The sequence below is a fragment of the Oryctolagus cuniculus genome, chromosome 1 (assembly GCF_964237555.1).
Source record: "Oryctolagus cuniculus chromosome 1, mOryCun1.1, whole genome shotgun sequence".
Classification (NCBI taxonomy): Eukaryota; Metazoa; Chordata; class Mammalia; order Lagomorpha; family Leporidae; genus Oryctolagus; species Oryctolagus cuniculus.
The window spans coordinates 59,581,107-59,597,031 of record NC_091432.1 but is presented as its reverse complement, the minus strand read 5'-3'; the positions used below and the strand labels follow the sequence as shown (position 1 = coordinate 59,597,031).

At 38.8% G+C, this 15,925-nt stretch overlaps 1 protein-coding gene across 1 annotated transcript; it reads left to right on the top strand.

Moving 5' to 3' along the window:
- The first annotated feature begins 6,360 nt into the window (after positions 1 to 6,360).
- On the top strand, positions 6,361 to 13,034 carry LOC100341663 (olfactory receptor 10A5-like). Its single transcript, XM_070062510.1, has 2 exons — positions 6,361 to 7,257; positions 12,541 to 13,034. The coding sequence occupies exons 1-2, from the start codon at positions 6,361 to 6,363 to the stop codon at positions 12,583 to 12,585; spliced, it is 942 nt and encodes a 313-aa protein (XP_069918611.1). The 3' UTR covers positions 12,586 to 13,034.
- Positions 13,035 to 15,925: the final 2,891 nt, after the last annotated feature.

Sequence of the window (15,925 nt, the reverse complement as noted above, 5' to 3'; positions counted from 1 at the left end):
AATTGAACTGCAATAAACATGGAGGTACAGATAACTCTTTCATATGCTGATTTCATTTCCCTTGGGTAAATTCCCAGGAATGTGATGGCTGGGTCATATGGTAGATCTATTTTCAGCTTTCTGAGCTATCTTCATACTGTCTTCAATAATGGCTGAATTAGATTAAGGTATGTTTTCCACCAATACTCATCAGCATTTATTGTATGTTGATTTCTGTATATCAGTCATGTCAACTGGAGTGAAGTAAAACCTCACTATGATTTTGTTTTGCATTTCCCTGATGGCTCGTGATGCTGAGCATTTTTCAATGTGTCTGCCAGCCATTTAAATTTCCTGTTTGAAAAATACCTGGAATGTTTGTATCATTGTGGTTGAGTTTTTGAGCTCTTTATAGATTCTGGATATTAATCTTTTATCAGTTGGACATTTTGCAAATATTTTCTCCCATTCTGTCAGTTGTGTCTTCACTTTTTTAAGTGTTTCCTTTGCAGTGCAGAAGCTTCTCAGCTTAATGTAATCCCATTTCTCTATTTTGGCTTTGATTGGCAGTGCTTCTGGGGTCTTTTCTAGAAGTATTTGTCTATACCAATGTCTTAAAGAGTTTCCTCAATGTTCTCCTTTAGTAATTTGATGCTATCATGTCATAGATTTAGATCCTTGATCCATTGAGTTGATTTTTGTACAAGGTATAAAATGGGGGTTTCGTTTTATACTTCTGCAGGCAAAGATCCAAATTTTCCAGCACAGTTTGTTGAACAGACCGTCCTTTCTCCAGGAACTGATTTTTATCTCCTTTGACAAAAAATAGCTGGTTGTAGATGTGTGGATTGATTTCTAGTGATTCTAATCTATTCCATTGGTCTAATATTTATTTTTGTGCTACTAACAGGGATGCTTTGATTATAACTGCCCTTGTAGTATGTCTTGCAATCTAGTATTCTGATGCTTCTGGCTTTGTTTTTCTTGTATAAGATTTCTTAAGGTATTTGGATTCTCTTGTGTTTCTGCATAAATTTTAGCATCATTTTTTCTAGATCTGAGAAGAATGTCCTGGGTATTTTGATTGGGATTGCATTGAATCTATAAATTGCTTTCATGTTGGATGTTAATTGGATGATTCAGTGATATTAATTCTTCCAATCCATGAACATGGAAGATTTTTCCACTTTTTGTTTGTCTTCTTCTATTTCGTTCTTTAATATTTGTAATCTTTTATCATAGAGATCTTTCCCTACTTTGGATAAAAGTATTCCAAAGTACTTATTATTTTTGTAGATATTGTGAATGGGACTGATCTTAGAAGTTCTTTCTCCTCAATGGCATTGTCTGTGTGTACAAAGGTTACTGATTTTTCTGTGTTAACTTTATATTCTGCCACTTTACCAAACTCTTTTATGAGTTTCAATAGTCTCTTAGTGAAGTCATCTGCAAATAAGGATAGTTTGGCTTCCTCCTTTCCAATTTGTATCTCTTAGATTCTTTTTCCTTGTCTAATGGCTCTGGCTAAATCTTCCAGGACTATATTGAATAACAATGGTGAAAGTGGGCATCCTTGTCTGGTTATGGATCTTAGTGGGAATGCTTCCAACTTTTCACCATTCAATAAGATGCTGGCCACAGGTTTGTCATAAATTGCCTTGGTTGTGTTGAGGAATATTTCTTCTATACCCATTTTGCTTAAGGTTTGTTGTTGTTGTTATTGTTGTTTGACAAGCAGAGTTAGATAGTGAGAGAGAGAGAGACAGAGAGAAAAGTCTTCCTTCCATTGGTTCACACTACAAATGGCTGCTAGGGCCAGCACGCTGCACTGATCCGAAGCCAGGAGCCAGGCACTTCCTCCTGGTCACCCATGTGGGTGCAGGGCCCAAGCACTTGGGCCATCCTCCACTGCCTTCTCAGGCCACAACAGAGAGCTGGACTGGAAGAGGAGCAACTGTGATAGAATCCGGTGCCCCAACCAGGACTAGAACCTGCAGAAGGAGGATTAGCCAAGTGAGCTGTGGCGCTGGTTTGCTTAAGGTTTTTAATCATGAAAGGATCTTGTATTTTATCAAATGTTTTTTTCTTCACCAACTGACATGATCATATTATTTTTTGTCCTCAGTTTATTTATGTAATGTACTACATCTGTTGATGTGTGTATATTGTACCATCCCTGCACACCACAGATAAATTCCACCTAGTCTGGATGAATGATTTTTCTGATATGTTGTTGGATTCAGTTAGCTAGTATTTTGTTGAGAATTTTTGCATCTATGTTCATAGGTGTTCATCTACAGTTCTCTTTCTTTGTTGTATCTTTTTCCAGTTTAAGAATTAAGGTGATATTGTCCTCATAGAAGATTTTTCAGAGAATTCCCTCCCTTTCAGTTGTTTCAAAAAGCATGAGAAGAATTGTAATTAGTTCTTCTTTAAAAATCTGATACAATTCAGCAGTGAAGCCATACAGTACTGGGCTTTTCTTTTTTGGGGAAGTTCTTTATTACTGATTCAATTTCTTTCTTGGTTATTGGTCTGTTTAGGTTTTCTGTGTCTTCATGATACAATTTTGCTAGATTGTATGTGTCCAGGAACCTAACCCTTTCTGCTAGATTTTTAAGGTGGAAAATCCATAGTCAGTGGCCTGGGAACATCATTGTTCTCTCTATGGACAAGACAAGCTAGCAGGGCAGAGTGGATCCTCTACAGCCCATAACAATAGGAACTTTTGTGCTGAAAATGCGTGAAATCTATGACTTTGTGATAGGTTGCAGGGTATAGCTGAGCAATCATTGAGTCTGTCACCAAAGGCTCAAAGCTCCCTGATTGCCTGGGGTGGGTCATTTCATCACCATCTGTGCTCACACTAAGTGCTGCAAAGATCCTTCCTGTGATTCATGCAGCAGTGTGGGTAGGTGTTGCACCCACTGTGGGCTAACCCTGTGCGTTGATCACCTATGAAGAGAGGAGGTGAGGGTGTGATTATGCCCATAGAGGTGATTGTATCCTCCACCCTTCTGGATATAGTGGACATCTACCATGCTCAACTTGCGTGTCACACTGGATATCCCTCTCTCTCTGGAGCACTGACCAGAGCTCCCTAGCCACACCCAGCCCATACTTCTGTGTATTCAATGAAAGAACAAGCACTCCACTAAGCCACAGAGGCATAGTTCAAAGATAAAAGCCATCAAAGGAGAAAAACAACAAGTATGCCCAAAAATGCTTAAAAATAAATGCAGAAACTCAAGAAGCAAGAATAAGGAAGAAAATGTAACTCTCCTAAAAGAACACATCAACACTTCAATATTAGAATGTGAGCATGAAAAAACTGATGAAATGCCTGAAAAAGAATTCAAAAGATTGATCATAGGATTACTCAGAACTGATGAGAAGCAAATTTACAAGTTGAAGAGATCAACACATGACATGGAAGAAAATATTCTATGAAATCTGGGGTTTAGAAAATAAATCAGTCTGAAATATTAGAAATGCAGAATTTAGTGTGTCAAATAAAAAAATAGCGAAAACCTCAAAAACAGACTTGGTGAGGCAAAGAAAGAATATGTGAGCAAGAATACAGAACTTTGGAAATATCTCAGTAAAACCAAAAGGAAGAATTAGAAATTAGAAAAAAAAATTTTTAAAGTTGCCATTTATGAAATGAATCAAACTACCCAACATATGGGTCTTAGAAATTCCCTTAGGACTTAGAAGTTTCTAAAGGTATAGAAAGAGAGAATGGATTAGAAGGCCTATTCAGTCAAATAATTATAGAAAACTTCCCTAATTTGTATAAAGAAAGGGATGTCTAAGTAGACGAGGAACACAGAACTCTTAATAGGCATGACCAAAAAAGATCTTCACCACAACACATTGTAGTCAAACTTTCAATAGTAAAACATAAAGAAAAGTTTTGAAAATATGTACAAGAAAAACATCAGATTACTTTCAGAGGATCTCCAATTAGACTCACAGCTGACTTCTCTTCAGAAACCCTACAGGGGGGACCAGCACTATGGAATAGGGAGTAAAGCCACCATCTGCAGTTCCAGCATCTCATGTGGGTGACAGTTCAAGTCCTGGCTGCACACTTCCAATCCAGCTCTCTATTAAGGCCTGGGAAAGCAGTAGAAGATGGCCCATGTCCTTGGGTCCCTGCATCCGCATAAGAGATCTGGAAGAATCTCCTGGCTCTTGGCTTTGGTCAGTGCAGCTCCGGCAGGTGCAGCCATTAGGGGAGTGAACCAATGGATGGAAGACCTCTTTCTCTTTCTCTCTGTCTCTCTCTCTCTCTCTCTGTCTCTCTCTCTCCCCCTCCCCCCCCTTCTGCATTTCTGTAAATCTGCCTTTCAAATAATTATAAATAAATCTTTAGGAAAAGAAAAAGAAACCCTACAGGTTAGGAGAGAATGAAGAGACATAATTAATGGATCTAAAGGGAAACATAGACTCCAATACAATAGTAGTGGGGGACTTCAACACCCCACTTTCACCAATGAAAAGATCAACTAGATAGAAAATCAATGAAGAAGCAACAAAGTTAATATACACTGTAGACCAAGTGGTCCTAACTGATATCTACAGAACCTTTCATCCCACAGTTGCAGAATACACATTATTTTCATCAGTGCATGGAACTTTCTCTAGCATAGACCATATGCTAGTCGATAAAGCAAGTCTCAGCAAACTCAAAAAATTGAAGTCATACTATGCATCTTTTCTGACCACAATGGAATGTAACCAGAAATTAACAACTCATGAATCTCTTAAAAATATGGAAACACATGGAGACTGAACAACATGCTCCTGAATGAACATTAAGCCATAGGAGAAATCAAAAGAGAATTCAAAAAATTTCTGGAAATGAATGACAATGACAGTACAATATATCAAAACTTACAGGATATAGCAAAAGCAGTGTTAAGAGGGAAATTTATAGCAATTGGTGTCTACATCAATGAATTTGAAATGCATCAAATAAATAAGCTATCAATGCATCCAAGATATAGAAAAACTGAACCCAAAATTAGGAGAAAAGAAATAATTAGAGAAAAAATAAACAAAATGAAACAAAAAATACAAAAGATCAGTGAAATCAAGAGCTTGTTTTTTGAAAAAAAATAAACAAAACTGATATACCAGTGGCCCAACTAACAAAAAATAGAGAAGACCCAAATTAATAAATCTGAGATGAAAAAGGAGATGTCACAATGGATACCACAGAAATAAAAAGAATCATCAGGAATTACTGCAAACAGCTATACTTGTCGTACCTTAACTTCCCTGAGATCAATTTCCTCACCTACAAAATAGAGGTATAAGAGGATACAAACCTGTACATGTAAACTGCATTAATACATCCTAACCTCTTGCCTCCCAAGTTCTAGTCAGGAAAGAAAAATACATAAAGAATGGGAAATTTCTGTTACCTCATTCTACATAATAACTATGTTTCTAAAGTTTATATGAAGTCATATTTGTGTCTTCTGTAAGGAGATTACAAACATTGAGCCTGTTTCTTAAAGGTCTATGATTTTCAGGAATATCACTGCCTTCTGAAATGTTTCCTTTGGTAGCACATGAAAGACTCATGATTCTGACTTTGAACATCTTTCTGTAGAAAGGAACTTCAAAAGTTCCTGGAAAACTGGAATTAAAAGCTAAGTTTACTTTGTTGGGAAAAAATTTAAATTCACCTGTACTTATCTTTATCATATGTCTTTCCATGAAATTTTTGAAGATTCTTCTACACATGGAATTCAAACATTTTTGTCACCAAAGAAACTTGTCTTTTAGTTCTGTTTCCCACAAAATTTAAGATACTATTTGTGAGGAAGAAAGATAAGAGAAAGAGGAAGAAATAACTCTCATCCACTAATTCATTCCCCAAATGCCCAAAGTGCCAGGGCTCAGCCTGGGCCAAAGCCTGGAACTGGAAATGCAACCCAATTAGCTGACCCAACAGCACTTCCTACCAGGGTCTGCATTAACAGGAAGCTGGAGTCAAAAAAAAAAAAAAAGGAGTCAGGAATTGAACCTAGATACTCCACTGTGAGAAGCAGACTTCATTATTGGCATTGTAATATTTAGGGTAAGCACTAGTTGCAACTGCATGACTTTTTGAAGGTACTCTTGTATAAGTAAATGTGCAGATGGGAAAGTTTCCACCCTTAAAACACTGACCCATTCCCATCTCATTGCTTAATCTCTAGGCGTTTTTCTTCTGTCTATTTATTGACAGCTCAAGCCCTTCTTCTTCTAAGTGAGATTCTGACCTTGCTACCTTTCTTGACACTAAGAAGAAGTATGAAAACCAGCATCTGATTCTTTCAATCAAGACCTCTCTTTAAAAACATATTGGTGATTTATGCCTAATATATGGCTACTGGAAACTGGACAAGAGTAAGTCAGTTTATCCTCATGAGCTTCTCTTCCTTACCCACCGAAATTCAGTCATTGCTCTTCTTAACACTTCTAATCATCTACCTGGTCACCCTAACGGGAAACAGCCTCATCATTCTGGTTACACTGGCAGATCCCATGCTGCACAGTCCCATGTACTTCTTTCTCAGGAACTTGTCCTTCTTAGAGATTGGCTTAAATCTAGTCATTGTGCCCAAAATGCTGGGGACCCTACTTGCCCAAGATACAACCATCTCTTTCCTTGGCTGTGCCACTCAAATGTATTTCTCCTTCTTCTTTGGGGTAGCTGAATGCTTCCTCCTGGCCACCATGGCATATGACCGCTATGTAGCCATCTGCAGTCCCTTGCACTACCCAGTCATCATGAACGAAAGGACACGTGCCAAACTGGCTGCTGCCTCCTGGTTTCCAGGCTTTCCTGTAGCTTCTGTGCAGACTACATGGCTTTTCAGCTTTCCATTCTGTGACAACAAGGTGAACCACTTCTTCTGTGACAGCCCACCTGTGCTGAGGCTGGTGTGTGCAGACACAGCACTGTTTGAGGTCTACGCCATCGTGGGAACCATTCTGGTTGTCATGATCCCCTGCTTGCTGATCTTGTGTTCCTACACTCGCATCACTGCTGCCATCCTCAAGATTCCATCAGCTAGGGGCAAGCGTAAAGCCTTCTCTACCTGTTCCTCCCACCTCCTTGTGGTCTCCCTTTTCTATGTGTCTTTAAGCATTACTTATTTCCGGCCTAAGTCAAATAATTCTCCTGAGAGCAAGAAGCTTCTATCATTGTCCTACACTGTTGTGACTCCAATGTTGAATCCTATCATCTACAGCCTGAGAAATAATGAGGTGAAGAATGCCCTCGGCAGGACCTTCCATAAGGTTCTAGCCTTCAGACACCATGTCTCCCTACGCAGTAAGAGGTAAGACTATACTTTATTGAATAGAGAATAAACAGTCTCATATTTGAAATTCCTCTTTACCTCTTTTTACATCTCCATTGGGATGAAACCCAATGGTAAATGGCTTTTTGAAAGCTCGGTAGAAAAGAAAGGACACAAAAGTATTTTAGACCTGTTACTACCACTTACAACATCTCCTCCAGTTGTCCATTTTATACTTTTATTCTTTTTGTTGTAAATTCAGTTGATATATCAATACCTCTATGATAAAGTATTTCCAGATATTACATCTTTTTCACATACATTTTGAACTGTATATAATATGTCATGTTTGTAAGATGATGGGAAGACTTTTGTTGGTCATGAGATTCAATGCTATATGCTTTGGTTCAAAAGCTGCACAAAATAGGGGTACCAAAATCTTAGGAAGGAGCCTTAGGTACAGGCATGCTTTTTATATTGTTATTAAAATTTTTCACAGTGCTTCCTGATGGCTGAGCCTAGGGACATTTACCTAAATGTTGATGGTTATCACTTTTTGTCATGGTTTGCCTTTCCCAAGAAGGACTTTCACATTACATATAGTGAAATAATTCTCCAATTTTTCAGTAGTATATGAAAGATTAATAGATAAATGCATAGTGCAACTGGGAATTGATGACATCGAGTAGAGAGGTATAAGCCAAAATTAATTCTAAGTAATTTTAGGAGGAAAATTTTATAGAATTTTATAGTGCATTACATGTGGGAAAATGCACTGCTCAAGAGAGGAGGACTAATTCTGAACCAAGACCAATTCCTGTGGTAGAACACAGGTGTTCTAATAAAGTCTGTGAAAGATCCATAAAAGAAGTGTTAAAGACATGATTTTTTTTCTACAGAAGTTCAAGCCTAAAGCTTTTACATTAGTATCTCTGTTATGCATTCCCTTCCACCTTCTAAAAACATCTTCTGCCAACATGCTGGAATTAATCTTTCCTCAGGACTGCAGGTTTTCATCCCAGGCCAGGTTCTCCAGGAATCAAATGTGGAGCCAAGGATTCAAATGAGATTGACTTACTGGAGAACCCATTAACTAATTAATGAAACTAGATTAGGAACAGAGAGCTAAGCAAAAGTGCAATTTCAGGTGAAATCCCAGTCTCAGCCTGACACATCAGGGAACCCCAGAGCATAAAATAATTCTCGGTGTGTTTGTTCTGTGTTAGGTCACAGGAAGTAAGGTTGTTTACTTCTGCCACAGACATCTGCTGATTACTGGAAAGTATGGGGTGGTAAGGGAGGAGAAAAGAAATGCCAGGTCACTCTGTCTCCTATAGAGGTCCCAGGAAACACTTCACAAGACCTCAGATACAAGCTTTCATAATGGAAAGTTGTCCTGAGCATTCTTGTCACGTTCTCATTCCCTCTCTCCCTCGCTCTCACTCTCTCTCACACACACACATTTTTGGAGGTGATGGATATGTTTATTACTTTGATGAAATTGAAAAAGTAGAGCTTGCAGAAGCTGAGGAAAGGTATAGCATCAGCACAGTTGATTCCAACATAGGGTTTCCTTAACCACAAAATGAGTTCTCATTCTTTCTATAACTTCATAGTACTCTGTTTTGTAGAGATGGCACACTATGTTTATCCAAAAGGATTGAAGAATAATGTTAACAGTGGCCACTACAGTCCTTTCAGAATTAAAAAATGAGCATAGGGAAATCTCTAAAAATAGAACATGTGTGATGACCTCTCTATGATCAACATCAACTCAGAACAAGTTGCTGACATGTCTATTTTTTCCAGATTATTCCACATGTAATCTCAACTAAGCACAAATATTCAAATTCATCTCCCAGAAATATAGATTACCTTATCAAGAATAATATCACTAACACATAAGTAGAAAACTAGTTTCTTATTAAATCATCATTTTGAAGACATCTTGACTTTTCACAAAGGACTCAAAACCATACACTATTACAGTGAGCAGTGATAGTTCTTTTTCTTCACCATCCACTTTGATATTATCTGCTTTGGGATTGCTAGAACTGAGAAAGGAGCTATAGATTATTAATTTGCCTCTAAAATCTTCTATCCTAGCCATCCAAAAATATTGCTGAAACCTTGGGGTTGCTTCCATTAACATCTTTATCAAATTATTATCCAAGTACCACATGTTCATAGTTTATGTCCAGGGAAAGAAGACATGGTGGCAGTATTTTTCCAGCTACATAATTTTTTCTAGTTACATGTTCATCACAGCTATAATTTCACATTTTTATGTGGTTCTTTAATTTTTGTCTTCCTGTTCCACGAGGAAGTGTTCCGTGAGGCCAAGAGCAACATCTATTAAATTTGCCACAGAATCTCTAGTGTCTAGCATAGATTTGGCAGCCAATAAATATTTGTTGACTGAATGATAAAATATTTAAAGGAAGAAAATATTTAAAGTTCATTGTCCATTAGAGCTTCCGATAGAAGTGTTCTTCCTCCATATGGTAAAGGGTGGGATTTGAGAGAGGGAGAGGAAGCATGACAGAGAGAAGTCTAGTAGTCATACTTATTCTCACATTACCTCTAACTGTAATTCAAAAGAGCCATGGAGGGTCCTTGAATTTAAAGTAAATACTAGACAAAGAAAACAATCACCATGGGGAATAGTAGCTGTACTGCATTCAGCATGACCAGGTGTCAGGTTAACTGGACAGAGGATCACAGAGGAACGACATTGCCTAGATTAAGGAAGCAGACTCAGATTAGATATTTTAAAGTGAGGAGACCAGCGGATACTCTGTCCACTGACAAAGGTGGAAGCAGAGGCAGAGGCCCAGATGTCTGGTTACTCCAAGAATTCATAATCAATGGTGATGTGATCAATTAATCATAAAACATGCGCAGTTTGGTGAAAACAGGATTTCATGATGAAGGAGTTTAAACATAGAAAATCAGGAAACAATGGGAAGTTTTGGTGTTTACAAGAAAGACACATTTGCTTAGAAGCTAGGATTAAGAAAACAATACAATATGGGGGAAAATTGAGGGATATTAATTATTAACTGGGGCAAATGTCCCATTTGCTATTAACTGGAGACCACAGCATTTCCTTAGCTGCTTCAGCATACATGTCAAATGATTTTTGCCATTGTCAACATAACTTCACCCATCACCTTTGCAATCTGGCCAGGCAGAATTCCAGCCACGTTGTAGTCCCCAACATAGCTGTTGTTTTTTCATCCATAGAATCACATCTGTCTTAGAAATACTGTTATCCATGTAAAGTTTCTATACAACAAAGTACAAGATGAATGTGTCATCCTCATCAATCAAAACAGAAAATACCAAGTTAGTAGGTAATACTGAGACATATGGTTAATATGTTAAAAACCTCATGGGAAAATTCAGGTATTTACGTACAGGCACCATACCAGATACCAAGCAAACAATAACAAGCCATATACAGTTATTGCTTTTGGTAAAGAAGCATGCGATAAAACATTTGTTTCAAAAGTACCATGAGGATTGTTCAGATGCCCATGAGAATCTTTGCATAAAGATTCATCTTTATGAATCTCTTATCATCTTGGGCAGATTTTATCCTAAAGCATTAGCTTCTTCTTACTCATGCAACATCAATTTCTATTCCGAAAGGTTTAAGATTTCAGACTGCTTGACATTCATCTCCTCATCATAGCATCGGGTTAATGACCTCCACAACCACCAAACTAATGGCTCAGGGTTTTTGTTAACATTCTTCACTTGGTTTAGATCATTATTAATAGATTCTCTTCCCCATGCCTGATAACTTCTCCAGAGTCCAGTTTAGAATCACTCCTGAGAATGAACCCAATGAGAATCACAATGAAGGCAAACCTAAAAAAAAAAAAAAATGCACTCTCCTTTATTATCTCCTGGGCCTGCACTTTGGAGGATAGATATATCACTGTGTTCTGTCCCCTTGCTCTTGTTAGCCTCACAAATGTTAAGAATAGTTTCAGGTGCCATCAAGTCCTTCCTCCAATTTTAGGACTTCAAAATCTTCATGAATCTTTGTCCCCCTAGGAATTCCTCAAACCTCATACCTCTCGGAATCCATTACTTTATCTGAAGAAAAGGAAGCATTGGGAGAATCTCTTCCCTGCAGTAAACATCAGGGAATGAAATAGTCCTGAGACCCAGGCTGGAATCCTCAAGAGTGATTGACACAGGCCCAGCCCAGAGCTTCTCTGGGGTGACAAAGGCTATACAGCTCAGAGCTTCTTTACAGGGACTGACCCAGCCTCAGCCCAGGCTTTATCTGTGAGATCTGGAACAAAGCTTCATGGAGAATGTGCCAGAGGCACAATCCACAGTTGGCCAGCAATGTGGACTGAGATGAGCACAGCCAAGAGTGTCTTGAGAATGACTGACACGGATGCTGCTTGGGAAGTCTCTGCAATGGCTTGCACAGGAAAATCCATAATTTAGGACTCCCTTGGAGTGACTCGTTAGAAATACTTTCCAGAGTGGCTGATACAGACCAAGACTTTTATGGAATTTAAAGACACAGTGTCATTGTAGGAGGTGAGTAAAGGATGACAGGTGGAGCGCAGATGTGAAATCTCTTGTAAGGAGAATGATGGCTCACTAACCTGTGTCTTTGAGACATTTCCCTTCTTAAGCACAAGAAGAAAGATCAGGTGTCTCATGTAAAGAATATGGAGTTTTACTGGACTTGTCAAATTAGGAAACTGAGGAAGGACAGAAAGCAATGATTTTATATATGTATAAATATAATGATTTATATATATACATATAGGGAGTACTGTACACATAGAAGACTCAGTGTTTGTTGATTTATTATCTCATTTCACTGATAACCACCCTGTCAGGTAGTTAGGGCTTTTATTACCACTACAATTTTGCAGTTGAGAAAACCATAAAAATGTACTTCAGGAGCTCAGTGCTTCACAGCTAAAAAGCGATAATAAGTGTGTGATAACTATTGACAATACTATACATTATAATTTTATCAATAATAATAATGACAAGAATTCAAAGTTGTCTACTGTTTTGTAATTCCACATTTGTTTCCATCTGGTAACTTTAATCCTTCATGGATTTGCTGACAATTTTATGAAAAATAATTTCATTGACTTTTTATTATAAATAGTAGTATATTAGGCTAATTAACTGTCATTGAAAGCCAGGAGCTACAAAAACCAGATGATGAAGCCAAGAAACTTACATCCAGGGGCAAAGTCAGTAAAAATAGAATGTGCTTGAGATCTGGAAGAGAGAATGCGTCCCCCATACATAACACAACAGAAGTGAAAGTGAAGGGGAAAAGTGTAGAAGTCTCCATGAAGAATCAGAAAGGAGTACCTGGAAATACAGAGGTAATGAGTCTGAGATCCAGAAAGACCAATCTCAAGTCTGGTGCAGACTCTGTGGAGCGTAAATCTGAGCAGAGAGTAACACAATGGATCAAGAGACAGGCAGAAGATCCAGAGAAAGATAAGGACATTGTGAGCACCAAGAAAATGAGAACCAGAACGCATTGTGACGATGTTTAGCAATGAAACTGAAGCAAGGAAAATATAAAGTTAGTTTAGTGAAAATTTTAGTATAACTCTTGCTAGCTATGTAAAATGAATTCTGTAAATAATGCTATTGATCTGTTTAAGAGAAATAAGGGTATAATTTTCCAGTTCAATGATCTTCAAAAGATCATGAAGGGGATTGCTGGGTCTCCTAGAGTGATAAACATTTAAGAAGTGCAGTGTGGGAAGTGGGGTTGGGGCCATGGTGTGGCCTCTGCATTACAAAATAAAGCCCTGGGTGTCCTCATTTCTCACTGTGAATCTGTAGGGTCCTGAACTGTCATTGTTGCCACACTGAAGTTGCTTCTGTTTGTTCATGTCCTTTATCCAAATGTGAAAGGCAGATCTTCCATCCTTGCAACCATAACACTGACAGGCTCAGCAAATTTTTTTTATTTATTTATTTTCTTATTTTTGACAGGCAGAGTGGGCAGTGAGAGAGAGAGACAGAGAGAAAGGTCTTCCTTTGCCGTTGGTTCACCCTCCAATGGCCACCGCGGCTGGCGTGCTGCGGCCGGTCCACCACGCTGATCCGAAGGCAGGAGCCAGGTGCTTCTCCTGGTCTCCCATGGGGTGCAGGGCCCAAGCACTTGGGCCATCCTCTACTGCACTCCCTGGCCACAGCAGAGAGCTGGCCTGGAAGAGGGGCAACCGGAACAGAATCCGGCGCCCCGACCGGGACTAGAACCCGGTGTGCTGGCGCCGCAAGGTAGAGGATTAGCCTAGTGAGCCGCGGCGCCAGCAGCAAATATTAATAGTGGATAAATGACAAGAGTAATGCATTGTTACAAATGATATGATAGGGATGGGCATTTGTTCCCCACTGTAGGCTATTGGCCATCTGTAAAAACTAATCTTTGGTGTCCTGTCCCTTCAGAGAATAAAACTGATTTGAAGGATAAAAATAAGTAAATAAATAAATGTTAAATAGTAAATATTTAAATATATTTAAATAATATTTATTCATAAATATTTATTATTAATGTATGGGCACTAGGCAATGTAATATGTATGCAGTGATGGGTATAACTTGCTTAGGTCTACAGGAGAGAACACACTGGTAAAAATGGTAACAATGAGGCCGGTGCCGCAGCTCGAACTAGGCTAATCCTCTGCCTTGCGGCGCCAGCACACCGGGTTCTAGTCCCCGTCAGGGCGCCGGATTCTGTCCCAGTTGCCCCTCTTCCAGGCCAGCTCTCTGCTGTACCAGGGAATGCAGTGGAGGATGGCCCAAGTACTTGGGCCCTGCACCCCATGGGAGACCAGGAGAAGCACCTGGCTCCTGCCTTTGGATCAGCGCGGTGTGCCAGCTGCAGCACGCCAGCCGCGGTGGCCATTGGAGAGTGAACCAACTGCAAAGGAAGACCTTTCTCTCTGTCTCTCTCTCTCACTGTCCACTCTGCCTGTCAAAAAAAAAAAAAGTGGTAACAATGTCAAACCATTGTTAATGATATGTTCCCAGATGACAGTACAAAAGGGTCTTCAAAAAGTTCATGAAAAGTGTGTATTGTGAAAAGAACTACACCTGAATTTCAAATTTTTGCACCAAAATAAAAAAAATCTTTTTTAAAAAGTTATTACTTGAAAGGCAAAATAACAGAAGGTGGGAAACACAGAGAGAGAGAGAGAGAGAGAGAGAGATCAATCTTCCATTCACTGGTTCACTCCCCAAGTGGCCACAAAAGCCAGATCTGAGCCAGACTAAAACCAACAGCTGGGAACTCCTTCTTGGTCTGACATGTGTGTGGCAAGGGCCCAAGTATTTGGTTCATCTTCCACCGCCTTCCCAGGTACATTAGCAGGAAGCTGAATCAGAAGCCCACAAGTGGGGCTTGAACTCTAATATAGGTTGCTGGAGTCACAGGTGGCAGCTTAACCTGTTGTAACACAATACCAGTCTTAAACTTATCCTTTGATTCCGTGAAACTTTTGAAGTACTCTCATACATAACACTGTGATTCTGTCAACTGAAATAATCACAGCCTAATTGAGGAATCAAAGTTAGAACTTACTCAGAAAGCAAAGTGAAAATATAAGCCTGGAATCAGTCTGAAGTAACTGCTTTGCAAGCTTTTGCTAAAGTTTAGGTCTGACTTTTTTTTTTCTTTCAGGGTGGGTACATACATTGAGTCAGCTTTATTTAAGATAGATTTAAGTTGGGCTTTCAAATCACAGTAAAAATCAAAGGATACCTGGTTGTAGTTCCAGGCTTGATTATTAATTAGGGGAGTACACTACAGATCCATACACTGGTGTAATCAATATGCAGGGAGAAGCAAACAATGGAGTTTTGAAATGTTCAGACAATGGCATAATTATTTTTCCTATAGTAGCTCTAAGATGAGAAGCTTATTCCCTCTTAACATACAATAGTATGGGTCCCAGAGTTTGCTAAAAAGTCGTGCAGATCTGAGAAAGTGACTGTAGGCATCTTCACATAACAGATTATATCCCAGCTAATTTAAGCCTCTATAGTCACCATTCCATTAAGTCCATAATACCCAGCCCAAATTTGGAATTATTTAATATTATTGATAGGAAAAAAATATGCTTTATCCCCTCCCTACCCCCCATAAAAAGGATAGATTAAAAAATTGATATCAACCCATTTGGGGTTGTAGCCTAATTGATGTGTTTCCGGGCCTTAGCTCTGTCCTGGAACATTTTGTTTAAACTTTTGAGAGGAGTGGACATCCATGGCAAATGCAAACTATTGCAGTAATGCGAACTATTTTTTTCATTATACGATTTTCTATCTAAGTGTATATCACATAACATTCAGTTAATTATTTTAACTGTTCCATTCATGACATGTAATGTATTCACAGTGTTGCCCAACCACGAACACCCAATAGTTCCTTTTTTAAATTCTTGTTTAAGGTATACAAATTTCATGTATTTCACATATACAGATTCAGGAATATAGTGATACTTTCCACCCTACTGGCCCTCCTTTCCACGCTCCCACCCTCTTCCTCTTCTCTCTCCTATTCCCATTTTTTTTTTTACAAAGATCTATTTTCAGCAAACTTTATACTCATAAGATTAATCCTACAC

Coding starts and splice junctions, on each gene's coding strand:
- LOC100341663 (XM_070062510.1), top strand. CDS start 6,361: ATGGCTACTGGAAACTGGACAAGAGTAAGTCAGTTTATCCTCATGAGC. Junction 7,258..12,540: donor GAAATAATGAGGTGAAGAAT/GCCCTCGGCAGG, acceptor CAGTAAAAATAG/AATGTGCTTGAGATCTGGAA.